The sequence below is a fragment of the Callithrix jacchus genome, chromosome 10 (genome assembly GCF_049354715.1).
Source record: "Callithrix jacchus isolate 240 chromosome 10, calJac240_pri, whole genome shotgun sequence".
In the NCBI taxonomy this organism is placed as follows: Eukaryota; Metazoa; Chordata; class Mammalia; order Primates; family Cebidae; genus Callithrix; species Callithrix jacchus.
In genome coordinates, this window is record NC_133511.1 from 112,265,541 (window position 1) to 112,293,538 (window position 27,998).

At 45.6% G+C, this 27,998-nt stretch overlaps 1 protein-coding gene across 4 annotated transcripts in view; it reads left to right on the forward strand.

The window, feature by feature from the left end:
• Positions 1 to 3,717: 3,717 nt before the first annotated feature.
• DDB2 (damage specific DNA binding protein 2) overlaps positions 3,718 to 27,998 on the forward strand; it is a 30,119-nt gene continuing 5,838 nt past the window's right edge. For 3 of the 4 annotated variants that reach the window (XM_002755229.7, XM_035262610.3, XM_017978081.4), the window contains exons 1-4: positions 3,718 to 4,030; positions 5,102 to 5,238; positions 5,619 to 5,810; positions 27,125 to 27,270. In XM_002755229.7, coding sequence (XP_002755275.1) covers positions 3,904 to 4,030; positions 5,102 to 5,238; positions 5,619 to 5,810; positions 27,125 to 27,270 — 602 coding nt within the window. In that variant the 5' untranslated portion in view covers positions 3,718 to 3,903. The remainder of the gene's footprint in view (positions 4,031 to 5,101; positions 5,239 to 5,618; positions 5,811 to 27,124; positions 27,271 to 27,998) is intronic. The other variant, XM_009008045.5, reaches the window with a different exon arrangement.

The window sequence follows — 27,998 nt, forward strand, 5'->3', positions numbered from 1 at the left end:
GCTCTTGCAGTAGGCCTGACGACTGTCAGGTAGGCCCACAGACATCCGGGGGCTTAACTGTCTCTATGTGATGCTGTGCTTCAGTGGTCACGTTCTCTGTCCACTCTCACGCTCCGCTTCTACACCTGGTTAATCTTTTTCCCAAAAGATAAGAATCGATAGTAGTAACATAAATCTTAAATGTCTTTGTTCTTTCTTGACAAGTGTGAGAAAAGTGCTGACGCATTAGGTTTTCTCCCTGCCTCGGCTATTTGAAAGACCTGGGCCCCTATTTCCAAGACGTGTGATTTACCTGACCCTATCACTGAGCACCATTATTTCACCTTACCTGCCCCGCTCCCTGCTTTGTACTCAATACATGTCAGAGTGTCCGAGTTTTATACAAGACTCGGAGTTTTGGTTGGCAGTGGATCCCTGGGCCCAAACTCTCTTTTCTCTTTCTTGGTATCTTGTGTCTTTTATTTCCACAGTTTCTCCTCTTCACACCTGCATAGAGGGGCTCACAGGACCCTGTTGGACTGGACCCTACAAACCACTTGGGCTGTTATAACAGTACTACTTTCTCCATAGAATTAGCTTTCCTGAGTGTATCTAAAAACCTTAATTGGTGGCCAGGCATGGTAGTCCATGCCTGTAATTAAAGCAATTTGGGAGGCTGAGGCAAGAGGATGGCTAGAGCCCAGGAGTTTGAGGCCAGCCTGGGCAACATAGTGAGACCCTGTCTCTATAAAATCAAAAACCAAAAACCTTGGTGGGCATAGCACAGTGAGTCTTCAAATGTGTCCCTATATTGAAGTGTTTTGCTTGTTTCATGTGTATTTTTCTTCTGTTTCTAGTAGGTTGTCTTTTAGAGGCAAAGTCCATTTCTTACACTTCAATATCCCCTACAGCTGAGCACCCTGCTGAAGGGCAGTTTGGTTGAGTTGGCATGTTGGTTGGTCTGAGTAAGGGGAGAGGGGCAATCAGTTTGCTTCTGCAACACACTTCTGAAAACACAGCTCTAAGCTAGCAGGGGAGAAGCTCCCAGCTTTTCCCTTTCCCAGGCAAAGCCATTTCTTTTCTTTCTTTTTTTTTTTTAATTTTTTTTTATTTTTTGAGTTTCACTCTGTTGCCCAGGCTGAAGTTCAGTGATGTGATCTCAGCTCACTGCAACCTCCACCTCCCAGGTTCAAGTGATTCTCAAGCCTCAGCGTCTCCAGTAGCTGGGACTACAGGCACATGCCCATGCCTAATTTTTGTATTTTTAGTAGAGATGGGTTTCACCATGTTGGCCAGGTGGGTCAACCTTCTGGCCTCAGGTGATCTGCCTACCTCGGCCTCCCAAAGTGCTGGAATTACAAGCGTGAGCCACTGCAACCAGCCTTCCAATCTCCCTTTTGGAGCATTCATTCTGTTGCAAGACCTTATTTAATTTTTATTTATTTATTTAGAAACAGGGTTAACCTCTGTCACCCAGGCTGGAGTGTAAATCGTAGCTCACTACAGTCCCAAACTCCTGGCCTTAAGCAATCCTCCCGGCTTGGCCTCCCAAGTAGCTGGGACTACAGGCATGTGCCAACACGCCTAGCTAAGTTGAGTATTTTTTATTTCTTTTATTTTTTAGAGAGGGGTCTCAGTATTGCTGAGACTGGTCTCCAAGTCCTGGGCTGAAGCAATCCTACCCCCTAGCCCTCTCAAAGTGCTGAGATTATCAGCGTGAGCCACCACACTGGACCAAGGGTTTATTTTGGAAATATCTTCTGTCCCTATCTGTCTGAAAAATCCTTGAGAGCAGGCTCTGCCATTAATGCATTTTAAAAAGATTATTTTTTGTTTGTTTATTTTGAGACGTAGTCGCACTCTGTCACCCAGGCTGGAGTGCAGTGGCGCTATTTCAGCTCACTGCAATCTCCGCCTCCCAGGTTCAAGTGATTCTTCTGCCTCAGCCTCCTGAACAGCTGGGATTACAGGCACATGCCATCATGCCTCAGCTAATTTTTAGTGGAGATAGAGTTTCACCATGTTGGTCAGGCTAGTATTAAACTCCCAACCTCAAGTTATTTGCCTGCTTCAGCTTCCCAAAGTGCTGGGATTACAGGCATGAGCCACCGTGCCCAGTAGTATTTTTAGTAGAGATGAGGTTTCACCATGTTGGCCAGGCTGGTCTTGAATGCCTGGCCTCAGGTGATTCACCTGCCTTGGGCTCCCAAAGTGCTGGGATTACAGGCATGAGCCACCGTGCCCAGTGGTATTTTTAGTAGAGATGGGGTTTCACCATGTTGGCCAGGCTGGTCTTGAACAACTGGCCTCAAGTGATTCACCTGCCTCCGGCTCCCAAAGTGCTAGGATTACAGGCGTGAGCCAACATGATGGCCTACCATTAATGAGTTTTTGTATATCTCCTTCCACCCCCACAAACTGTCAGGCATGGGGCTTAGTGGGTGGAGGAAAGGCCCAGCAGTATCTGAGTAAGCCCAATCCCTCCCTGCCTCTTCGCGGAAACTAGGGTGCATCCAAACTGCCTCTTCTCAGGCTAGGCAGGACAGCGTGGACTCATCTCTGAACCTTCATGCCTTGGCCTTTGGCTGAAGCCAGGCATAAAAGTTCTAAATCCCACTGGCTCATCACTGTCTCAGGCTGCTCCTAGGTGGACATTCAACAGGTTAGGCAAATCTTAATTAAGATCAGTAAGGAGGCTGGGCATGGTGGCTCACAACTGTAATCTCAGCACTTTGGCAGACTGAGGTGGATGGATACTAGGGGTTCTAGACCAGACTAGGCAACATAGGGAGACCCTGTCTCTAGAAAAAATGCAAAAATTAACCGGGTGTGGTGGTGCGTGCCTATAGTCCTAGCTACTTAGGAGGCTGAGATGGGAAGGATCAATGCCCAGGAGGTCATGGCTGCAGTGAGCCCAGATCCTGCCGCTGCACTCCAGCTTGGGTGACAGAGAAACTCTTGAAACAAAACAAAACAAGTCAACCACCAAACAAACAAAAAAGCACTGAGGGCCAGACAAGGTGACTCATGCCTGTAATCCCAGCACTTTGGGAGGCTGAGGCCAGAGGATCACTTGAGCCCAGGAGGTCCAGACCAACGTGAGAAACATAGCAAGACTCTGTTTCTACAAAAATAAAAATAAAAAAATTAGGCTTGGAAACACAGGTCTGCAGTTACGTGGGAGGCTGAGGTGGGAGCATCAGTGAAGCTTGAGGTCAAGGCTGCAGTGAGCTGTGATCGCATCACTGTACTCCAGCCTGGGTAACAGAGAGAGACCCTGTCTCCAGAAAGGAAAAAAAAAAAAGGCAAAAGTAAAGGATTTTCAATCAATCTTCCTCATTCTCCCTTCACAGAGAAGCAGCTTGGATTGGATGGGACTGTAGGATCTAGAATATGACTGCAGGGCCGGGCACGGTGGCACACGCCTGTAGTCCCGTCTACTTAGGAGGCTGAGGTGGGAGGATCGGTTGAGCCTAGGAGGCGGAGTCTGCACTGAGCTATGATCGAGCCACTACACTCCAGGCTGGGCGACAGAGCCAGATCCCATCGCTAAAATAAAATAAATAAATAAATAAATAAATAAAGCCGGGGGCCATCTTTGCTCCGGGCAGGTCAGCTGACCCGGGCTGGCACAGATCCTGGCGCAGTTCCTGCCCCTCCCGGGAGGGCTGACCCCGCCCCTCTTCCTCGCCCTCTCCCCGCGCCCCCGCCTCCCAGGAAGGGGCGGATCCCCGAGACGGGTGGGGCCGGAGCTCCAAGCTGGTTTGAACAAGCCTTGGGCATGTTTGGCGGGAAGTCGGCTTAGCTCGGCTACCTATGGCCCCAGAGTTTTGTAGTCCCCGCCTTGTTTCTCCCCAGAGGCCTCTCAATCCTCCCTCCATGATCTTCGCATAGAGCACAGTACCCTCTCGCACGGAGGACGAGATGGCTCCCAAGAAACGCCCAGAAACCCAGAAGACCTCCAAGATTGTATTACGCCCCAGGAGCAAGAGGAGCAGGAGTCCCCGGGAGCTGGAGCCCGAGGCCAAGAAGCTCTGTGCGAAGGGCTCCGGTACTGCCTGTGCCTGCTGCTTGAATATTTCCGCCTTTTGGGGTGCTCGCTCAGGAGGCTGCAGCGGGGGATGGGTGCTCCGAGGCTCCCTAGGCCGGCCCAGGTCACGGATGCCTCGGGCTGTGCATTCTACCTGCAGGTCCTTTGACACAAGAAAGTTTAGGCTTCAACACCTGTCCCGCTAGGTGACAGGAAGCAGATGAGCTCCGTAACAACAGATACACGGACTTGTCAGGTTCCTTGTTTATAGCAGGGTTCTTACACGGTTAGGACGGCTTCGGAGAATCCTACCTTTCCTGGCTGTGTGTGTGCTGGATTTCATAGTCACGCTTGTTAGCTGCGCGTCCTAGGTGGTCAGCTGTGAGAGCCCCCAGTCTCTTCCCTCCTTAGAAAGCTCATTCTCTGAGGTTTACTGGGGCTTGAACCTGGGGCTATAAGGAGTTTCGAGACACTCAAAAGACGGGAGTCGGGGCTTTTTAAGTGGTTTTTGTCTATGAGAAGAAAAGAATTGGTTGTTAAGTGGTCAGACCTATAGAGATTGGGTCCTCAAATACAGTTCGGTGATCTGGCGCTGTTGCTTTAATTCCTATTCTAATTTCATTTACCTCCCCAGAAGTAACCTATTTAGCATTTCCAGGCTTTTCTATTCCTTCTTTTCCTAAACAGTGACTTCTGCCATGCTGCCCTGAAATCTTTTTAATCATGCATTATATGTGATTTATAAAATTGTGACTTAGTCCCATCTCGAGTTTTGCAGCCCAAACTGGGAAGAGTTCTTCAGTGTGCTTTATTCTTGTGTGTTTCTGTGACTGGGGTCTCAGGAACCCTGCACAATCTATTTAGTTTCACTTCAGACTTACTGTTTGAGGGAGTGTATTGAGGGAGAGACCAAATCCTCACTAATTTTTTAATTTCTGGTGCTGGGTGAGACCACGTAGACAAGGAAAAGCCTTAGGAGGTGATAAGATGGAGATTAGCCATGCTGAATGAAACAAGGCTTCCTTTTGGGGATTTCAGCAGAAAACCCTTTCGTGAGATTGGAGAGGAAAATATGTCTGTTCTGCTTGGCAGGTCCTAGCAGAAGATGTGACTCAGACTGCCTCTGGGCGGGGCTGGCTGGCCCACAGATCCTGCCACCATGCCGCAGCATTGTCAGGACCCTCCACCAGCATAAGCTGGGCAGAGCTTCCTGGCCATCTGTCCAGCAGGTAAGGCATTTTCTTCCTCAAGCCTTCAAGGATTTGTATGTGCATTTTTACTATTGCATGCTCCCAAGTTAGATGATGACTTGGTTCACCAGCTTGTCAGAGTGGTCCGATCACCCAGACTGGTGACTGGCCTACTGGGCACTCAGCCAGGTAAGAAAGTCTTACGTCGTAAAGGTCCAGCTGGAATGTACTCTGCCCCTGTTGCTTTCCAAGATGATTAGTTTGTGTACATTGCAAATATTTTCATGTACAGGGCAGGCAGTTAGCTTTCCTTTGGTGAGAGGACTTGGCTGTGGGGCTCATCTATGAAGGAGGCAGAGATTGGCATTTACCCAGGACTTGAGTTTTAATTCAACCTAATTCATTTCTTTCTGTGACAGGGGCTCCAGCAGTCCTTTTTGCACACTCTGGATTCTTACCGGATATTACAAAAAGCCGCCCCCTTTGACAGGAGGGCTACATCCTTGGCATGGCACCCGACTCACCCCAGCACCGTGGCTGTGGGTTCCAAAGGGGGAGATATCTTGCTCTGGAATTTTGGCATCAAGGACAAACCCACCTTCATCAAAGGGGTGAGCAATTCCCTGTGCCAGGTAGTGCTAAAGACGTGTTTGTTGGCCGGGTGCAGTGGCTCACGCCTGTTATCCCAGCACTTTGGGAGGCTGAGGCAGGCGGATCACCTGAGCTCTGGAGTTTGAGACCAGCCTGGCCAACATGGTGAAACCCCATCTCTATTAAAAATATGAAAATTAGCTGGGCGTAGTGGCAGGCGCCTGTAATCCCAGCTACTCCAGAGGCTGAGGCAGGAGAATTGCTTGAACCCAGGAGGCAGAGGTTGCAGTGAGCCGAGATCTTGCCATTGCAGTCTAGCCTGGGCAACAAGAGCAAAACTTCATCTGAAAAAAAATAATTATAATAAAATAAAGATAAGGAGTGTTTGTTGAAGGAATGAAAGGGATACTGATGTCATCTAGTAATTGTCAGGAAGAGAACTGGGATCAAAAGTAACTGTGGGCATTTTCAAATACGTAAATGGTGATGATACTCATATATTTTTCTAATGTCTGCCCTTACAATATTAAAAGGTATAGACTATTGATCATCCATAGAATTGAAGCCCCTTCTGGGCCGGGCGTGTTGGCTCACTCCTATAATCCTAGCACTTTGGGAGGCTGAGGTGGGTGGATCATGAGGTTAGGAGATGGAGACCATCCTGGCCAAAGTAGTGAAACCTGGTCTCTATTAAAAACACAAAAAATTAGCTGGGTGTGGTGGCGCACACCTGTAGTCCCAGCTACTCAGGAGGCTGAGGCAGGAGAATCTCTTGAACCCAGGAGATGGAGGTTGCAGTGAGCTGAGATCATGCCACTGCACTCCAGACTGGGCGACAGAGTGAGACTCCGTCTCAAAAAAAAAAAAAAAAAGAGAAAAGAGAATAAGAACTGAAGCCCTTTCTTACCATATTGACCTCATCTTATACCACTGTCTTACCTCACTTCCTACACTGTAGCCACACCAGCTGTTTCTATTCCTGAAACCGGGTCTGTGCAATTGCTGTTCCCTTTGACTGGAGTGCTTTTCCCCATGGTCTTCTCGTGGCTGGCGTCTTGTCATGCAGGTCTCTGCTGATTCTACCTCTTCAAAGAGGCTTTCTCTGGATGTCCTTACTCATAACGTAGATCCCACTCCTCCACCCCCGTCATTCCCTGTATCATTAATCTGCTTCATGTTTTCCCCAAAGTGTTGATCAATGTCTGAGATCTGATGCTTATTCGTATGTGTTTGCCCACTGATGGCAGGGACTTTGCCTTTCTGGTTCACCACTCTATTCCCAGTGCCTGGAACAAAGTTTGGGCCAGAGTAGCTGCTTTATATTTGCTGAATGAATGAGGGGCTTGAGGTGTAATTGAGCAGATGGGATGTATACATAGGAGGTAACTAACAATACAGATGCCAAGTGCTACAGAATGTGAAGGAAGCAAGAAGAATTGGAGTCAATAGAGAAGACTTCATGGACGAGTGAGGAGGAGCAGCATTAGATAAATGGAGAGAAAAGAAGGAAAGATGTAGTGTGATTGGGTCAGGTTTGGCAGAGAGTTCTTAGGGATGGTCTTTGTTGTGCTAGAATTTATCATCCATTACTGAGGGGTGAGTGTGTCGTTCCCTCTAGGATGTCCCCAGCTAGTCCAGCTGTTGGCTGACATTGGAGGGCTGTGCTGTGAAAAGTGACACTGGGTTTAGAGTAGGAGTCACAAACTTATATGGCTCCAGAAGCCAAGCAGAGTGGGAAAAAAAAAAAAAGAAGAGAGGTAGTCTATTGGCTCACACCTATAATCCCAGCACTTTGGGAGGCCGAGGCAGGTGGATCATGAAATCAGGAGTTCGAGACCAGTCTGGGCAACATAGTGAAACCCCATCTCTACTAAAAATACAAAAATTAGCTGGGTTTCGTGGTGTGCACCTGTAATCTCACCTTCTCAGGAGGCTGAGGCAGGAGAATCACTTGAACCTGGGAGGTGGAGGTTGCAGTGAGCTGAGATTGCGCCACTGCATTCCAGCCTGGGCAACAGTGCGAGACTCCGTATCAATAAAAAAGAAGAATGTATGGTGGTGGGGTCAGGGGTAAACTAGAGATGATAGTTGTGGAAAAATGTAGGCCCTGTGATATCAGATGTGATTTTTTTCAAACAAAGCCACAAATCCTCATTTTAAAAATATCAAATATCTTGAGTTTAAAAAAAAATTGTAAAATACACATAGCATAAAATTTATCACCTTAACTATTTAAAACTTTTTAAAAATAGTGATAAAACACATATAACTTTTGTAACCATTTTTAAGTGTACAGTTCATGGCATTAGGTAAATTGTATAACCAGTCTCGAGAACTTCATTATTTTATATTTTTATTTTCGAGATGGGGGTCTCATTGTGTCACCCAGGCTGGAGTGCAGTGGCACAGCCCTAGCTCACTGCAGCCTCCACCTCCCTGGCTCAAGCAGTCCTCCACCTTCAGCCTTCCACGCAGCTTGGACTATAGGTACATGCTACCATGCCTGGCTAAATTTTAGAGATGTGATCTCTCTATGTTGCCCAGGCTGGTCTCAGACTCCTGGCCTCAAGCAATCCTTCTGTCTTGTCTTCCCAAATTGCTTGGGATTACAGGCCTGAACCACTGTGCCGGGTCTCTGGAACTTCTTAATGTTGGGACTGAATAAAATTAAACACACATGTCAGCAGAATTCTGCTTCAGTCCACTATTTTTCCAGCTCTGGTTTAAAGGTAGAGATGAGGGGGAACCCCAGATGAGGTCCCTTAAGTAGAGGGATTTAGAGAGCAGCCTACCAGAAAAGGACAGGTTAGACAAGTGTGGGAGACTGGAATTCAAGGTGTGAGATGGGTGTTCAAGGAATAAGTGTCAGAAGCTCCCAAAAAGGCAGCCAGAGAAGTGCCATGGACAGAGTGGGGGGATTTCCTGCTCAGCTAAAGAGGCAGGTGACCACCAATAAGGCAGCTTGACGTCGAAGTCAGAACCCAGAGCTGAGACAGGAAGAAATTTGTTTTCTTGTTTTCTCCAGGAGTCTAGGACATGGGAATAGAGGAATTTAGCTTAAGCCTGGAGATGGTAAGAAGCAGTGTAGGGTATTCTAGGAGAAGAGCTTCCTAACTAACAGGGTAATGGCAAGTGCTTTGAACTTGTGCCAGACTGAGACTGGTTTCGTTTGCATCACCTTATGACATGCATGTCACTTTCTTTACACTGTAATGGAGATTGGTCTAGGCATTGAACTTTGTAACTTGCCATTGCAGAGAGCTAGGCTGGAGCAGAGGAAGGGTATGGCAGTCTGGAGAACTGTCTGGTTTTACTCCCCGCTGCTGATAGCAGAACGCTGATTTGACACCAGTTACTGCGGGAGCAACAGTGCCTCATTTTGTCACTTCTTTAGTAATGTGACCTTTACATTCTTCAGGGCCTTGGCAAGGGAACATGTATTACAGTTTCACAATGAACATAGCTTAATTTTATTCCTATTGTAAAAACAATGTATGGAACCAGGCGTGTGGGTCATGCCTGTAATTCCAGCACTTTGGGAGGCCAAGGCGGGCAGATCACCTGAGGTCACGAGTTCAAGACCAGTGTGACAAACATACAGTGAAACCCTCTCTCTACTAAAAATGCAAAAATTAGCTGGGAGTTAGTGCTGCATGCTTATAGTCCCAGTTACTCAGGAAGCTGAGGTAGGAGAATTGCTTGAACCCGGGAGGGAGAGGTTGCAGTAAGCCAAGATGGTGCCACTGCATTCCAGCCTGGCTGACAGAGTGAGACTCTGTCTCTCAAAAAAACAAAACAAAGCAATGTATTCTTACGATCAAAAAATACAGAGAAAATATAAAGAATAAATATGATCTCAAATTCCCATTTTTGACATCCCTCTGTGCATGTGTACACTATTTTTTTTTCCAAGACTGAGTCTTGCTCTGTCACCCAGGCTGGAGTGCCATGGTGTGATCTCACCTCACTGCAACCTCTGCCTCCTGGATTCAAGCAATTCTCCTGCCTCAACCTCCTGAGTAGCTGGGATTACAGGCATGTACCACCATGCCCAACTAATTTTTGGTTTTTTTGTTTTCTGTGTTTTTTTTTTTTGAGATGGAGTCTCACTTATTGCCCAGGCTGTAGTGCAGTGGTATGATCTCGGCTCACTGCAACCTCTGCCTCCCGAGCTCAAGTGATTCTCTTCTCTTAGTCTCCCGAGTAGCTGGAATTTCAGGCGCCCACCACCACGCCCGCCTAATTTTATATTTTTAGTAGAGATGGGGTTTCACCATGTTGGCCAGGGTGGTCTTGAACTCCTGGCCTCAGGTGATCCACCTCGGCCTCCCAAAGTGCTGGGATTATAGGTGTGAGCCACCATGCCTGACCTAATTTTTCTCTTTTTAGTAGAAACAGGGTTTTACCATATTGGGCAAGCTGGTCTTGAACTCCTGACCTCATGCGATCTGCCTGCCTCGGCCTCCCAAAACGCTGAGATTACAGGCGTGAGCAACCTTGCCCAGCCTGCATGTGTACACTATTACACAGACCCATTCTTGTACTTCCATTATTACATAAGTATCCTAGAATCTGTTGTGGATTGCTTATTACGTCAAATATTCTACTTTAATCACATCGTACCAGAGGATAACTATTTACAAATGTCTTGTAATTTTCTTTTTTTTTTTTTTTTTTTGGAGACAGGGTCTCACTCTGTCACCAAGGCTAGAGCACAGTGGTGCAGTTACTGCTCACTGCAGCCTCCCTTCCCAAACTCAAGTAATCCTCTCAGCTTCTCAAGGAGCCGTGACCACAGGTGTGCACCACCACACCCAGCTACTTTTTTGTTTTGTTTTGTTTTGAGATCGAGTTTCACTCTTGCGGTCCAGGCTGGAGTGCAATGGCATGATCTCTGCTCACTGCCACCTCTGCCTCCCAGGTTCAAGTGATTCTCCTGCTTCAGCCCCTCGAATATCTGGGATTACAGGCACCTGCCACCATGCCCAGCTAATTTTGGGGTTTCACCATGTTGGCCAGGCTGCTCTCAAACTCCTGACCTCAGGTGATCCGCTCACCTTGGCCTCCCAAAGTGCTGGGATTACAGGCGTGAGCTACTGTGTCTGGCCAATTCATTGTTTATTTTTTTAAATGTCTTTATTGATTGATTGATTGATTTTTTTTTTAGATAGAGTTTCACTCTTGTTGCCCAGGCTGGAGTGCAATGGCTCAACTTCCACTCACTGCAACCTCTGCCTCCCAGGTTCAAGTGATTCTCCTGCCTCAGCCTCCCTAGTAGCTGAGAATACAGGTGTCTGCCACCATGCCCAGCTAATTATTGGTATTTTTAGTAAAGATGGAATTTCACTATGTTGGACAGGCTGGTCTCAAAATCCCGTTCTCAGGTGATCTACTTACCTCAGCTTCCCAAAGTGCTGAGATTACAGGCTTGAGCCACTGCGCCCAGCTAAATTTATTTATTTATTTAAAGACAGCGTCTTGCCCTGTCACCCAGACATGATAATGGCTCAACATAGCTTCAACCACCTCAGCTCAAGCGATTCTCCCACCTCAGCCTCCTGAGTAGCTGGAACTATGCATATAGGCCATTATACCTGGCTGATTTAAACATTTTTTAATACAGACAGCCTCACTGTACTGCAGAGGCTGGTTTCAAACTCCTGGCCTCAAGCAGTCCTGCTGCCTCAGCCTCCCAAAGTACTGGGATTATAGGCATGAGCCACTGCACTCACTTGCCTTGTACTGTTATGCTACAGTTTGTCCATTTACCTGTTGAAGGATACTTGGATTTTTTTCTAGTTTTTGAATGCAACAAAGTGGCTGTGGACATTCATGTACAAATATTTGTGTGGATATATGTTTTTATTTTTCTTAGGTAAATACTTAGCAGTGGAATGGCTGGATTCTGGGTAGGAATGCTTTAAAGATACTTTTTAAATGAGAAAAGGCTTTTATATTTACCCACATATTGTCATTTCCAGTGCTTTCATTCTTTTATGTGATCCAGATTTCCTTTTGGTAATATTTTCCTTTTGCCTGAAGAAATTCCTCTCATATTTCTTATAATGCAGATTGGTGATGAATAGTTTCTGCTTTTGTTTGTCTTCAAAAGTATTTTGCCTTTATCTGAGGGAGGATGTTTTTGCTAAGTATAGAATTCTGGGTTCACGGTTTTTAAAATTATTTAACTTTATTTTTTAGTTAACAAATTAAAATCGTATCTATTTATCACATACAATATATTGGTTCAGAGTTTTATTCCTTCAGTACTTTAAAGATGATTTAGGCAGGGCACGGTGGCTCACGCTTGTCATCCCAGCACTTTGGGAGGCCAAGTCAAGTGGATCATTTGCGGTCAGGAGTTCGAGACTAGCCTGGCCAACGTGGTGAAACCCTGCTTCTCCCGAAAATACAAAAATTAGCTGGGCATAGTGGTGCTCACCAGTAATCCCAGCTACTCGGAGGCTGAGGTGAGAATCATGCTTGAACCTGGGAGGCAGAGGTTGCAGTGAGCCAATATCACATCACTGCCCTCCAACCTGGGTGACAGAGCAAGGCTCTCTCTCAAAATAAATAAATAAAAATAAAGGTGATTTCTAGCTGGGCACAGTGACTCATGCCTGTAATCTCAGCATTTTGAGAGGCTGAGGCTGGTGGAGCTCTTGAAGCCAGGGGTTTAAGACCAGCCTGGGTAACACGGCAATACCCCATCTCTACACAAAAATCTTAAAAATTAGTGGGTGGCTCGAACTTGTAGTTGTAGCTACTCAGGAGGCTGAGGTAGGAGGATTGCTTAAGCCCAGGAGTCTAAGGCTTCAGTGAGCTAGGCAAGCCTGGGTGACAGGGCAAGATCCTGTCTCAATTTAAAAAAAAAAAGCAATTTCTGACGAGAAGTCAACTACCATCCTTATGTTCTTTACATGATTTTTCTTCTGGTGGCCTTTAAAAAAGGGATCATTGAGCTTCTTTGATTTGTGGATTTTATAGTTACCAGCAAATTTGGAAATTTTTAGACCATTATTATTATTATTGAGATGGAGTCTCACTCTGTCATCCAAGCTGGAGTGCAGTGGCACGATGTCAGCTCACTGCAACCTCCGCCTCCAGGGTTGAAGTGATTTTCTTGCCTCAACCTCCTGAGTAGGTGGGATTACAGGCGCCAGCCATCACGCCTGGCTAATTTTTGTATTTTTACTAGAGACAGGGTTTCATCATGTCGGTCAGGTTGGTCTCAAACTCCTGACCTCTAGTGATCCGCCCGCCTTGGTCCCCCAAAGTGCTAGGATTACATGTGTGAGCCACTGTGCCTGGCCTATGCCAGCTACTTTCTGATTGGATATTAGATATTGTGAATTTAACATTGTTGTATTATTTTTTATTTAATTACTTAATTTTTTTTTTTTTTTAAGAGACAAGGTCTCACTATGTTGCCCAGGCTAGAGTTCAGTGGCTAATCACAGGTGTGGTCATATTGCATGATGGCCTCGAACTCCTGGGCTCAAGCAGTCCTTCTCCTCAGCCTCCTGGGTAGCTGGGACTACAGGCATGCGCCACCATGCTGGCTTTGTATTTTTTTTTTTTTTGAGACGGGGTTTCACCATGTTGGTCAGGCTGATCTTGAACTCCCAACTTCAGGTGATCCACCCGCCTCAGCCTCCCAGAGTGCTGGGATTACAGGCGTGAGCCACTGCACTTTTTAAAAATATTGTTGGGCTTTGTTCTAGGATGTAATTAAGTTACTTGTAATCCATTGGATTCCTTCAGAGCTTGTTTTTAAGGTTTTTTAGTGTATTAGTTTCCTATTGCCACTATAGCAAATTACCACACAGTTAATTGCTTAAAACAACACATGTGCTCTCTTGTAGTTCTGTAGGTCAGAGTCTAAAATCAGTTGCAGTTGACTAAGGTAGAGATGATGCAAGGGCTGGTTCCTAACAGAAGTTCTGAGGGGAGAATTTGTTTCTTTTTCCAGCTTCTGGTGGGTGTCTAAATTCCATGGTCTGTGCTCTTCTTATCTTCACAGTGATTCATTCCAGTTGCTGCTTCCATCATCACGTTGCTTTCTCTTCTGACTCTGACTCCCGTGTTCCTCCTATAAGGACCCTTTTGATTCTATCAGGACCTCCCAAATAACCCACGGTAATCCCCACATCTCAATATCTTTTTTTTTTGACACAGAGTTTCGCTCTTGTTACCCCCCAGGCTGGAGTGCAATGGCGCGATCTCGGCTCACCGCAACCTCCGCCTCCTGGGTTCAGGCAATTCTCCTGCCTCAGCCTCCTGAGTAGCTGGGATTACAGGCACGCACCACCATGCCCAGCTAATTTTTTGTATTTTTAGTAGAGACGGGGTTTCACCATGTTGACCAGGATGGTCTCGATCTCTTGACCTCGTGATCCACCAGCCTCGGCCTCCCAAAGTGCTAGGATTACAGGCTTGAGCCACCGCGCCTGGCCGCCAGTTTGCTAGTTTCTTAAGGTGGAAAGATATATTTGCTTTCTGTTACTCTATCCTGATGGAAAGCAGAAATCCACATTTATTGATTAATTTTGTTTCTACACAATCTTGTCATCTACAAATAAGGAGTGTTTGATTTCTTCTTTTACCATTCCTATATTTTTCCCCTGCTTATTCCATCAGTAAAGGCCTCTAGTATGTTGGTAAACAGTAGCTATAGCAGACATCTTTGTCTTGTTCTTGATCGTGGAAGGTTTTTGTATTTCATCAAGTATGATTTTTGCTGCCTTTTTTTTTTTAAACGGAGTCTTGCTCTGTTGGCCAGGCTGGAGTGAAGTGGCACGATCTCGACTCGCTGCAGCCTCCGCCTCCTGGGTTCAGACATTTCTCCTGCCTCAGCCTCCCTAGTAGCTGGGATTACAGGTGTCCACCACCACACCCAGCTAATTTTTATAATTTTGGTAGAGAGGGAGTTTCACCATGTTGGCCAGGCTGGTCTCGAACTCCTGGTCTCAAGTAATCTGCTTACCTTGGCCTCCCAAAGTGCTGGGATTACAGGTGTGAGCCACCATGCCCAGCCTTTGCTGCATTTTTATTGTAGTAAATTATATATAACGTAAGTCATTTTAACCGTTTTAAAATGTACTGTTCAGGCCGGGCACCGTGGCTCACGCCTATAATCCCAGCACTTTGGGAGGCCGAGCAGGCAGATTACCAGGTCAAGAGATGGAGACTATCCTGGCCAACATGGTGAAACCCCTGTCTCTACTAAAAATTCAAAAATTAGCTGAGTGTGGTGCCACAAGCCTGTAATCCCAGCTACTGGAGAAGCTGAGGCAGAAGAACCACTTGAAGCCTGGAGGTGGAGGTTGTAGTGAGCCGAGATTGCACCATTGCACTCCAGCCTGGCGACAGAGCGAGACTCCATCTCAAAATAAAATAAAATAAAATAAAGTGTCCAGTTCAGTGGAATTGCATACATTTACATTGTTGTGCAACCGCCACCACTTCCATCACCAGAACTTTTTCATCATTTCAAGCAGAAACTCTGGACCCATTCAACAAAATCTCTTTATTAGAGCAGAACTGAAGGAAATAAGAGACACACACACACACACACACACACACACGCACGCACCCTCTTTATTACCTCTCTTCCCAGCCCCTGATAACCACTAATCTGCTTTCTATCTATATGAATTTGACTATGCTAGGTACCTCTTATAAGTGGAATCATAATAATTGCCCTTTTGTATTTGGGTTTTTTTCACTTAGCGTAATGTCCTCAGGGTTCATCATGTTAGAGCATGTATCGGTACTTTATTCCTTTTTATAACTGAATAAAATTCCATTGTATGGATATACCACATTTTATTTATCCATTCCTCTGTTGATGGACGTTTGGCTTCTTTTGCCTTTTGCTATTATGAATAGAACTGCTGTGAACATTTGTGTACACCTTTTGGTTTGAAGATTTGTTTTTAGTTATTTCGGGTGCATGCCTAGGAACTCATTTGTTTTTAAAACTTGCTTGTTGGCTGGGCACAGTGGCTCAGCGCTTTGGGAGGCTCAGGTGGGTGGATCAGTTGAGCCCAGGAGTTAGAGACCAGGCTTGGCAAAATAGTAAAACCGTATCTCTACCAAAAAATACAAATATTAGCCAGTCGCATAACCTGGTCTTAAAATAAATAAATTAAAAATCTGCTTGTTTTTAGAGCTGAGTGTGGTGGCACACACCTGTAGTACCAGCTGCTCAGGAGGCTTAGGTGGGAATATTGCTTACGGCCAGGAGTGTGAGGCTACAGTAAGCTTGTGAATAGTCACTGCATTCCAGCCTGGGCAACAGAGCAAGACCCCATCTCTTTTATCTCTATTTGATTTATTTTGGGTTTTTAAGGATAAGGTCTTGCCCTGTTGCCCAGGCTGGAGTGCTGTGCTACGATCATAGCTCTCTGCAGCCTTGAACTCCCAGCTCAAACAGTCCTCCTGCCTCAGCCTTCCAAAGTGCTAAGATTACAGACATGCGCTGCAGTGCCTGGCCTTTTTTTTATTCATTATTTATGTTTCTTTTTTTTGAGACAGAGTTTCGCTCTGTCACTCAGGCTAGAGTTCAGTGGCAGTGTCCACTCACTGCGACCTCTGCCTCCCGGGTTCAAGTAGTTCTCCTGCCTCAGCCTCCCGAGTAGCTGGGATTACAGGCGCCCGCCACCACACCCAGCTAATTTTTGTATTTTTAGTAGATTGGGGTTTCAGTGTGTTGACCAGACTGACCTTGAACTCTTGACCTCGTGATCCACCTGCCTCGGACTCCCAAAGTGCTGGGATTACAGGTGTGAGCCACCGCACCCGACTTATTACTTAAATTTAATTTTTTCATTAAAATTTTTTCCCCTCATGTTTTTATCTTTACAGTTATATCCCTTTGCTGGCCATGGTGGCTCACGCCTGTAATCTCAACACTTTTTCGAGAGGACAAAGTGGGGGGATGACTTGAAGCAAGGAGTTCCAGATCAGCCTGGGCAACAAAGTGAGACCCTGTCTCTAAAAAAAATTTTTGAAATTAGCGGTGTACAGTGGCATGTACCTATAGTCCCAGCTACTTGGAAGGCTAAAGTGAGAGGATCATTTGAGCCCAGGAGTTAAAGGTTACAGTGAATCATGATCACAACACTGCTTTCCAGCCAGGGTGACAGAGTGAGATCCTGTGTCTTTTTTTTTTTTTTTTGAGATGGAGTTTCGCTCTTGTTGCCCAGGCCGGAGGACAGTGGCACGATCTCGGCTCACTGCAACCTCTGCCCCCCAGGTTCAAACAATTATCCTGCCTTAACCTCCTAAGTAGCTGGGATTCCAGGCACACACCACCATGCCCAGCTAATTTTTGTATTTTTAGTAGAGACCAAGTTTTACCCTGTTGGCCAGGCTGGTCTTGAACTCCTAACCTCAAGTGATCCTCCTGACTTGGCCTCCCAAAGTGCTGGTATTATAGGCATGAGCCACTGCACCGAGCCCACGCTTTTTTTTTTTTTTTAAGCAGTATTACTTGTTAGAGATGCTTTTTTTTTTTTAAAGACACAGAACCCAGGAGGCAGAGGTTGCAGTGACCTTAGATTGTGCCACTGCACTCCAGCCTGGGCAACAGAGCAAGCCTCCATCTCATTTAAAAAAAAAAAAAAAAAAAACATGGTAGAAAACACGTAACAACACGTATTGTCTTAACCATTTTTAAGCGTACAGTTTAGTAATGTTAACATCTTCACGTTGTTGTGCAACACATCTCTAGAAAAAACCAGAACCTTTTTCTTATAAAACTCTCTACCCACTGAACAAGCCTCCACTTCTCCCTTCCCTTCACCCCTGGCGACCACAGTACTACTTTCTGTTTCTGTGAGTTTGATGACTTTAGATATCTCATGTAAGTGGAATCGTACAGTATTTGTCTTTTTGTGATGGGCTAAGTTCACTTAATGCAGTGTTTTAAGATTCATCCTTGTTGTAGCATGTGACAGAATTTCCTTCTTTTTAAAGACTGAATGCTATTTCATCATTTGTGTGTATCACCTTTTGTTTACTTCCGTTTATTCGTTGACGGATACTTGGGTTGATTTCATCTTCTGGCTATTGTGAATAGTGCTGCAGTGAATGTGGGTGTGCGATATGCCTTTGAGACCCTGATTTCAGTTCCTTAGGGCGTATGCCAAGAAGTAGGATTGCTTCATCAAATGGTAATTGTGTTGTTCATTTTTTGAAGAACCTCCATACTGTTTTTTGTACTGGCTATACCATCTCATGTTACCCTCAGCAGTGTAAAAATGTTCCAGCTTCTCCACTTCCTCACCAATACTTCTTTTTTTTTGAGGTGAAGTCTCACTCTGTCACCTGGCTGGAATGCAGTGGCACAGTCTCGGCTCACTGCAGTCTCTGCCTCCTGAGTTCAAGTGATTCTCTTGATTCACCCTCCCAAGTAGCTGGGTTTACAGGTGCCTGCCACCATGCCTGGCTAATTTTTGTATTTTTAGTAGAGACAGGTTTTGTCATGTTGGCCAGGCTGGTCAACTCCTGACCTCAGGTGATTCACCCACCTTGCCCTCCCAAAGTGCTGGATTACAGGTATGAGCCATCATGTCCGGCCTTTTCTGTTTTTTTTGATAATGGCCATCCTAAGGGGTGTGAGGTGATAGCACTGTAGTTTCATTTGCATTTCTCTAATCATTAGCGATGTTAAGCATCTTTACCTTGTTGGCCATTTGTATATTTTCTGCGAAGGAATGTCTGTTCAAGTCCTTTGTCTTTTCTTTTTTGAAAGAGGGTCTCACTTGGTCACCCAGGCTGCAGTGACGTGACGTGATCATAGCTCACTGCAGCCTCGAACTTCTGGGCTCCACCAATCCTGCTGCCTTAGCCGCCCGAGTAACTGGGACTAGAGGTGCTTGCCACCATACCCTGCTAACTTTGTTTTGTTTGTTTTTTTCGCTATCTCCTACAGAAAGGACCTAGTAACTTAAAAAAAAAATTTTTTTTGTAGAGACTGAGTCTTGCTATGTCTCCCAGGCTGGTCTTGAACTCCTGTTTGCCTTTTTTTTAGTTGGGTTATTTGTTGTCGTTTTGTAGGAGTTCTTTATATATTCTGGATATTAACCTTTTTTTTTTTTTTTTTTTGAGACAGTTTTACTCTTGTTGCCTAGGCCAGAGGGCACTGGTGCAATCTCTGCTCACTGCAACCCCCGCCTCCTGAGTTCAAGCAATTCTCCTGTCTCAGCCTCCCAAGAAGCTGGGATTACAGGTGCCTGCTACCATGCTCAGCTAGCCTGATTGACTTTTAATAGTTAAACCAACCTTGCATTCTTGGAATAAGTTCATCCTGGTTTTGGTGTATTTATCATTTTTAAATATTACTGGATTGAGTTTGCTAATATTTTAAGATTTTTGCATCTGTGTTCATGTATAAAATTGGCCAAATCCTTGTCAAATTTATGTATCAAGATTATGCTGATTTCTGAGAATTGCTTGAGCCCAAGAGGCAGAAGTTGTAGGGAGCCGAGATTGCACCACTGCACACCAGCTGAGTGACAGAATAAGACTCTGTAAAAAAAAAAAAAAAAAAAAGATTATGTTGACCTCATTAGCTTGGGAATTATTCCTTCTTTTTATAGTCTGTGGAGAGAGAGACTTTAAGATCACTATCTGGCTGGGCTCACGCCTGTAATCTCAGCACTTTGGGAGGCCAAAGTGGGCAGATCATCTGAGGTCAGAAGTTCGAGACCAGCCTGGCCAACATGGCAAAACCCTGTCTCTACTAAAAATACACAAAAATTAGCCGAGCCTGGTGGCAGGTGCCCGTAATCCCAGCTACTCGGGAGGCTGAAGCAGGAGAATTGCTTGAACCTCGAAGGCAGAGTTTGCAGTGAGCCAAGATTGTGCTACTGCACTCCAGCCTGGGCAAGAGCATGGGACACCATCTCAAAAAAAAAAAAAAGAAAGAAAGAAAGGTCCATATCTCTTCCTCAGCCAGGTGCAGTGGCTCATAACTAATCTCAGCAGTTTGGTAGGCTGAGGCAGGTGGATCATTTGAGGTCAGGAGTTGGAGACCAACCTGGCCAACATGCTGAAACTCCATCTCCACTAAAAATACAAACTTAGCTGAGCTTGGTGGTGTGAGCCTGTAATCCCAGATACTCGGGAGGCTGAGGCTGGAGAATCACTTGAACCTGGGAGACGGAGATAGCAGCAAGCCGAGATCTATCTTCTTCTTTCTTCATCTTCTTCTTCCCTTCCTGAACAGTTCAAACCAAAAGTCATTAGGTAGGATCAAGCAAGACAGATGTTTACATAGTGGGGAGGCTACAGTGCTGGAAGTGCCAGATGCTGGGGCCCCTGAAGCTGAGGTGGATGTCAGTACAGGTGGCAGATGGCAGCTCAGTACATAGGGACTGGGCCCAAGCAAGATCAGAAGGCATCCATGCAGGCAGGAGTGAAGAGTGGAGGAGGCCTGGCATGGAAGCAGGAGTGAGGAGGCTGAACCTCCAGGAGGCCTAGAGTGGGGTGCTGGAGCCAAGTGGGCTGAACCGGGCTTTCACATGGAGGGGGCGGCCTGATGTGGGCAAGGAAGTTGTGCCTGCATGGTTGAAGGAGTGGAGAGAGTGGAGAGGGTCATTGTGCCCTAGGGAGGGTGACAGAGTTCAAGCAGCCTAAGGAAGAGTTGTGTTTGGGGAGCGTGTGGCAAGTGTGGAAGATTGGTTACATACAAGAAGATTAATGAAATATGTAAGTATATTGAGTACAATGGGAACTAGATTTTTCACTGTCAAAGAAGGGAATTATAAATATGGAAAGAGAGAAACTCGAATTAACTCTGTGGTGTTAAATTTGAATTGAAGACATTAATATGAATTTATGGTGTTTTTTGTCTGTTTGTTTTTGAGACGGAGTCTTGCTGTGTCGCCCAGGCTGTAGTGCAGTGGCACGATCTCACCTCACAGCATCCTCTGCTGCCCGCGTTCAAGTGATTCCTCTGCCTCAGCCTCCTGAGTAGCTGGGAGTACAGGCGCACGCCACCATGCCCAGCTAATTTTTTTGTATTTTAGTAGAGATGGGGTTTCACTGTGTTGGCCAGGATGATCTTGATCTCCTGACCTCATGATCCTCCCGTCTCCGCCTTCCAGAGTGCTGAGAATAAAGACATGAGCCTGGCCGAATTTATAGTTTTCAGTATACAGAGTAAAGACATTTGTGAAGCAATCTGATTGCAGATTCTTTTTAAATTTTCATTACTCACTTTAATCTTTTATAAATATCTCACTGCATGCTTAATTTGATGGCTTTTTTTTTTCTTTAAATAGAGACAGGGTCTTGCTCTGCCGCCCAGGCTGGAATGCAGTGTCGGGATCATAGCTCACTGCAGCCTTGAACTCCTGGGCTCAAGTGATCATCCGGCCTCAGCCTTTTGAATAGCTGTGAGCACAGGTGTGCACCGTCACATCTAGCTAAATTTTAATAATTTTTTGTAGAGGCTGGACACAGTGGCTTATGCCTATAATCCCAGCACTTTGGGAGGCCAAGATGGAAGAATTGCTTGAATCCAGGAATTCAAGACCAGCCTGAGTAACATAATGAGACCCTGTCTCTCCAAAAAAAAATATTAGTGACACATACCTATAGCCACAGCGACTTGGGAGGATGAGGCAGGAGGATCGCTTGAGCCCAGGAGGTTGGGCTTCACTGAGCCGTGATTGCACCACTGCATCAAGGTTTCGAACTCTTGGCCTCAAGTGATTATCCTGCCCAACTTCCCAACATACTGGGATTGTAGGTGTGAGCTAGTGTGCTCAGCCAATGGCTATTGTTTTTGCAGGTCATTATCGAGTTCTTGAAAAGTTTTCAACATGACTTTTATGGAAGTAACAACAGCCTTTGTTTTTACATGTGTTTCATCAGTTTACATGCTTAATAAATTTGGTATTAATTACAGTGAAAGGTTCAACTGGAATAAACAGGTTTGAGAACTACAAGTAACCCTTGGTTTGGTAAGCACGGAACTCAACTGGAGGGAGCAGAAGACTGTCATGTTACCAGCAAGCATTTGGCAGACTGTGAGCATTAGAATGACCGTGAGGTTGACTGGACACGGTGGCTCATGCCTGTAATCTCAGCACTTTGGGAGGCTGAGGCGGGCAGATCACGAGGTCAGGAGTTCCAGACCAGCCTGGCCAAGATGGTCTCTACTAAAACCCTGTCTCTACTAAAAATAACAAAAATTAGCTGGTCATGGTGGTGCACGCCTGTAGTCCCAGCTAGTCGGGAGGCTGAGGAAGAAGAGTCACTTGAACCCAGGAGGTGGAAGTTGCGGTGAGCCAAGGTCACGCCACTGCACTCCAGCCTGGGCAATGGAGCAAGACTCCGTGTCAAAAAAAAAAAAAAAAAATGACAAGAATGACCATGAGGTTAGAATGTTTTATAGAGGGAAGGGAACCGCCAGTTAGTATGTTGGAATAGCTATGTGGTTGTTGTATAGAAGCCCTTGTACAGGTCTATGAGGCTGGGATAGCTGCAGCATAAGGAAGAGGTGGAGGAGGCGGAGAAAGGTGGAGAAGTGGAGAACTTTACCTCTTGGGGATGTAAGGTTCTTTTTTTTTTTTTTTTGGGGGGGGAGGAAGGCAGGAAGGAAGGGAATAAGGACGGTAGGGAGGAAGGAAGGGATGAAGGGAGGAAGCGGGGAGGGAGGGAAGGGAAGAAAGGAAATCAAGCAATGAGAGAGACATTGCCGACCTGGATCTAGAGGTTTACAAGTTGATTTCTTTTTTTTTGAGAGAAAGAAAGAAAAAAAAAATAATAAGTAAAGGAGAGGAAGAAAGAGGAAGAGAAAGAGGGAGAGTAAATGGAAATATTGCTTTATTTTGAAAAAAATTGGGTATTAAAAATGGCCAATCAATGTTTCATTTAAACTAATGGGTAGGTGTGATGTGGTATTGACAAGAATGTATATTTTGTGTATTTGAAGTGGAGAGCTCTATAAATATTTATTAAGTTTACTTGTTCCGGATTTGAGTTCGAGTCCTTGATATCCTTATTAATTTTCTGTCTCATTGAATCTAAGTCTCTATGTATCTGGGTGTTAGGATCGTTAGCTCTTGTTGTTGCATTGATCCTTTTACCACTATATCTTTGTTGCTTTAAAATCTATTTTATCCGATACAAGAATTGCAACTCCTGCTTTTTATTTATTTATTATTTATTTTTGCTCTCCATTTGGTTGATAAATCTTTTTCCATCCCTTTGTTTTGAGTCTTTGTGTATCCTTGCATGTGAAACAGGTCTGGATGTAACATGCCATTGGGTTTTGGCTGTGTCTTTTGATTGGGAATTCAGTCAATTTAAATTTAGGGTTACTGCCATTTGATGTTGACCGGCTGTTTTATCCATTCGTTGGTGTAAATTCTTCTTTATGTTGGTGCTCTTTACTTTTTGGTGTATTTTTAGAAAGGCTAATACTGGTTGTTTCTTTCTGTGTGTAATGCTTCTTTCAGAAGCTCTTGTAAAGCAGGCCTGGTGGTAATAAAATCTCTGAGTTCTTGCTTGTTCATAAAAGATTTTATTTTTCCTTCAGTTGTGAAGCTTAGTTTGGCTGGATATGAAATTCTGGGCTGAAGGTTCTGTTCTTTGAGGATGTTGAATATTGGCCCCCACTCTCTTCTGGCCTGTAGAGTTTCTGCCGAGAGATCTGCTGTGAGTCTGATAAGCTTGCCTTTGTGGTTAATCTGACCTTTCTCTCTGGCTGCCCTTAGTATCCTCTCCTTCGTTTCAACCCTGGTGAATCTAACGATTATGTGCCTTGGGGTTGCTCTTCTTGAGGAATATCTTTGTGGTGTTCTCTGTATTACCTGGGGTTGAATGTTGACCTGCTTTGCTAGTTTAGGAAAATTTTCCTGAATAATATCCTGAAGGGTATTTTCCAGCTTGGATTCATTCTCTCCGTCGCATTCAGGTACACCTATCAAACGTAAATTTGGTCTTTTCACATAGTCCCACATTTCTTGGAGACTTTGCTCATTCCTTTTTATCCTTTTTTCTCTAATCTTTTCTTCACGTTTTATTTCATTAAGTTGGACTTTGACCTCTGATATCCCTTCTTCTGCTTGAACAATTCGAGTGTTTAAACCTGTGCATACTTCTCGGAGTTCCTGTATTGTATTCTTCAGTTCCATTAATTCACTCATACTCCTCTCTAAGTTGTCTATTCTCAATAGGATTTCATCAAACCTTTTTTCAAAGTTCCTAGTTTCTTTACGTTGGGCTACAACATGGTCTTTTAACTCACCGAAGTTTGTTATTATCCATTCCTTGAAGAGTGATTCTGTCATCAGGAGGCGCTCGTTCTCCATCAAGCCTTGTTCCATTGTTGATGTGGAACTGTGATCATCTTTAGAGGGAGAGGCGTTCTGATTTTGAGTATTCTCAGCTTTTTTATGCTGGTTTCTTCCCGTCATTGTAAATTTATCCTCCTGTCGTCTTTGAAATGACCAACTTTCAGATTAGGTCTCTTGAGTGGACGTCCAGGTTGTTAGTTCCCAGGGCCAGAGCAGCGGCGTTAAAACTGATGGTGCTTTTCTGCCCAGGATTCTCCTGTCGGGCTTCCTTCTTGTTTCCGTAGTAGGCGACTCTGCCTTCCCGGGGCTCCAAACCTCGGTCAGAAGGGGAACCGGTCCCGTTTACTCTGCGCCGAGTGCTGCCGCGTCGAGGTGCCGGCGGAACCGCTGCGCCGACCACGAGAGTCGTGCTGGCGACTCGTGTGTTGCCACCACTGGGGGATCTTCTGCTCCGTGAGCGACCAGACTTTGTCTGAAAGTGTGGCGTCCTCTAGTTCTCCGCGCCTTCCCTGAGAGCTGCAATCCCGGGATGTTAGCTATCGGCCATCTTGGATTGTTCGGATGTAAGGTTCTTAAAACAGTGCCTGACCAGGCATGGTGGCTCAGGCCTGTAATCCCAGCACTTTGGGAGGCCAAGGTGGGCAGATCACTTGAGGTCAGGAGTTCAGGACCGGCCTGACCAACATGGTGAAACCTGTCTTTACTAAAAATACAAAAATTAGCTGAATGTGATGGTGAGGGCAGGTAATCCCAGCTACTTAGGAGGTGGAGGCAGGAGGATTGCTTGAACCCAGGAGGTAGAGGCTGCAGTGAGCTGAGATTGAGCCACTGGACTCCAGCCTGGGCGCAGACTCCATCTTAAAAAAAAAAAAAAAAACACATACACAAAGAAAATTCCCCAAAAAAACCAGTGCCTGATACATAATAAGCACTTAATAAAGTTAAGCCATTGATATTACCATGTTTATTTATATCATCGTTTTCTTTAATACTTGGAAAAATAGGAAGGGGCATAGATCTGACTCCTGCCCTCCTAACCCAACCACTGCTCTGAGCTGAACCTCTTAAAGAGAGCACTGTTGTAATGACAAATTAGGGCACATCCATACAATGGAATACTTCAGCAATAAAGTGAGATGAGCTATCAATACGGCAACTTGGATGAATCTCAGAGGCATGATGAGTGAAATGCAACAAGATGGTCTCAAAAGTCTGCATACTGTATAATTCATTTACATGACATTCTATTTTTAATTTAATTTTTTTTTTTTTTGAGACGGAGTTTCGCTGTTGTTACCCAGACTGGAGTGCAATGGCACGATCTCGGCTCACCGCAACCTCCGCCTCCTGGGTTCAGGCAATTCTCCTGCCTCAGCCTCCTGAGTAGCTGGGATTACAGGCATGCACCACCATGCCCAGCTAATTTTTGTATTTTTAGTAGAGACGGGGTTTCACCTTGTTGACCAGGATGGTCTTGATCTCTTGACCTCATGATCCACCCACCTCGGCCTCCCAAAATGCTGGGGTTATAGGCGTGAGCCACCGCGCCTGGCCTTTTAATTTAATTTTTAGAGACAGGGTTTTGCTTGCTCTGTCACCCAGGCTAGAGTGCAGTGATCTGATCACCACTTACTGCAGCCTTGACCTCCCAGACTTAAGTCATCCTTCCACCTCAGCCTTCTGAGTAGCTAGAACTACAGGCACCTACCACTATGCCTAAATTTTTTGTTTGTTTGTTTGTTTGTAGAGATGGGGTCTCCCTATATTGCTCAGGCTGGTCTTGAATTCGCCTCAAGCAGTCCCCCCACCTCAGCTTCCTAGGTGCTGGGATTACAGGCATGAGCCACTGCACGCAGTCTATAGGACATTCTATGAGGGCAAAACAATAGTGATAGAGAACAGATCAGTGGTGGCCAGGGGCTGGGGGTAAGGGGAGGGTATGATTGCAGTGGGATAGCACGAGGGAGTTTTAGGGGTATAGCAACTGTTCTGCATCCTGATTTGGGTGGTGGTTATTTAAATCTATACTTGTGTTAAAATTCAGAGAACTGTATACCCCAAATTTGCTGTATGTTAATTTTATAAAGTAAAAATAAAGCCTTAAGAAACAAAGGGAGGCCAGGCATGGTGGCTCACGCCTATAATCCCAGCACTTTGAGAGGTCAAGGCAAGTGGATCACCTGAGGTCAGGAGTTCAGGACCAGCCTAGCCAATGTGGTGAAACCCCGTCTCTACTAAAAATACAAAAATTAGCCAGGCGTGGTGGCGTGTGCCTGTAATCCCAGCTACTCGGGAGGCTGAGGCAGGAGAATCGCTTGAATCCGGTAGGCAGAGGTTGCAGTGAGCAGAGATTGTGCCACTGCACACCAGCCTGAGCAACAGAGCGGGACTCTATCTCAAAAAAAAAAAAAAGAAAAAAAGAAATGAAGGGACTGGGTGAAGTGGCTCATGTCTGTAATCCTAGCACTTTGGGAAGCTGTGTCAGGAGGATCGCTTGAGTGCAGGAGTTCAAGACCAGCCTGGGCAACACAATGAGACCCTGTGTCTACTGAAACATTTTTTTAAATTAGCGCTTATAATCCTGGCACTTAGGTAGGCCAAGGTGGGCAAATCACTTGAGCTCAAGAGTTCAAGACCAGCCTGGGCAACATGACAAAACCCCATTTAAAAAAAAATACAAGAATTAGCTGAGTATGGTGGCGCACACCTGTAGTCGCTGTTACTTGGGAGGCTGGGGTGGGAGGATTGCTTGAGCCCGGGAGGTTCAGGCAGCAACGAGCCGTGTTTGTGCCACTGCACTTCAGAGACTGCACCTAAGTGACACAGAAAGACCCTATTTCAAAGGAAAAGAAGTGAAGGGCCCGTGGCGAGCGTCCCAGTGTTCAGGTGTCTAAGCTGGCCTGGCCCCAAGTGCAGGCTGAGTGGTGCTTCTGTGGGAGCACAGCACGTGTGCTCAGGCCTGCTTCCTCACAGCCAGGCCCATCATCACTCACTGGCTTTTTCCTTCCTCATGTTAGATTGGAGCTGGAGGGAGCATCACTGGGCTGAAGTTTAACCCTCTCAATACCAACCAGTTTTACGCCTCCTCAATGGAGGGAACAACTAGGCTGCAAGACTTTAAAGGCAACATTCTACGAGTTTTTGCCAGCTCAGACACCATCAAGTGAGTAGTTTAACTAGCAGGGGAAAGGGCTTCTAAGCTTAGGTGTAGTTTTCCGACAAGAGCATCCAGATTCCATTTCCTTAACCCAGCCTGGCACAGGGAAGAAAGGAAAGATGTCAGCCACTTTCCACCCTGCTTTCTCTTTCTCAAACTGCTCCTTGGCTGCTTTCACTTTGGTCCAGGTGGTTTGCTGCTTTGGGTAGGTGTTCTGAAGCCTCAGCTCTTCTGTAACTCATACGTGTATTAAACTAGACCTTGACCCTCACTAGATAAGCAAGCATGGTGTGGACCTAGACAGCCACCTAGAGAATGGAGCAGCAGCTAAGAACTTGAGACTTAATTCCTCACACTTGCTGCGGTGTCATAACCTGACCTGTTCCTGGCTGGAAGCTTACATGGATGAAATCTTGTCCATAAAGTGCTCTGGACTTCCTTCCCAAGAGTAAGTGGCTGGAGAATTTACAGAATGTGGCCGGGTGTGGTGGCTCATGCCTGTAATCCCAGCACTTTGGGAGGCCAAGGTGAGTGGATCACCTGAGATCAGGAGTTTGAGACCAGCCTGGTAGTGAAACCCCATCTCTACTAAAAATATAAAAAATTAGCCAGGCATGGTGATGGGCGCCTGTAATCCCAGCTACTTAGGAGGCTAAGGCAAGAGAATAGCTTGAACCTGGGAGGCAGAGGTTGCAGTGAGCTGAGATTGCACCATTGCACTTTAGCCTGGGCAA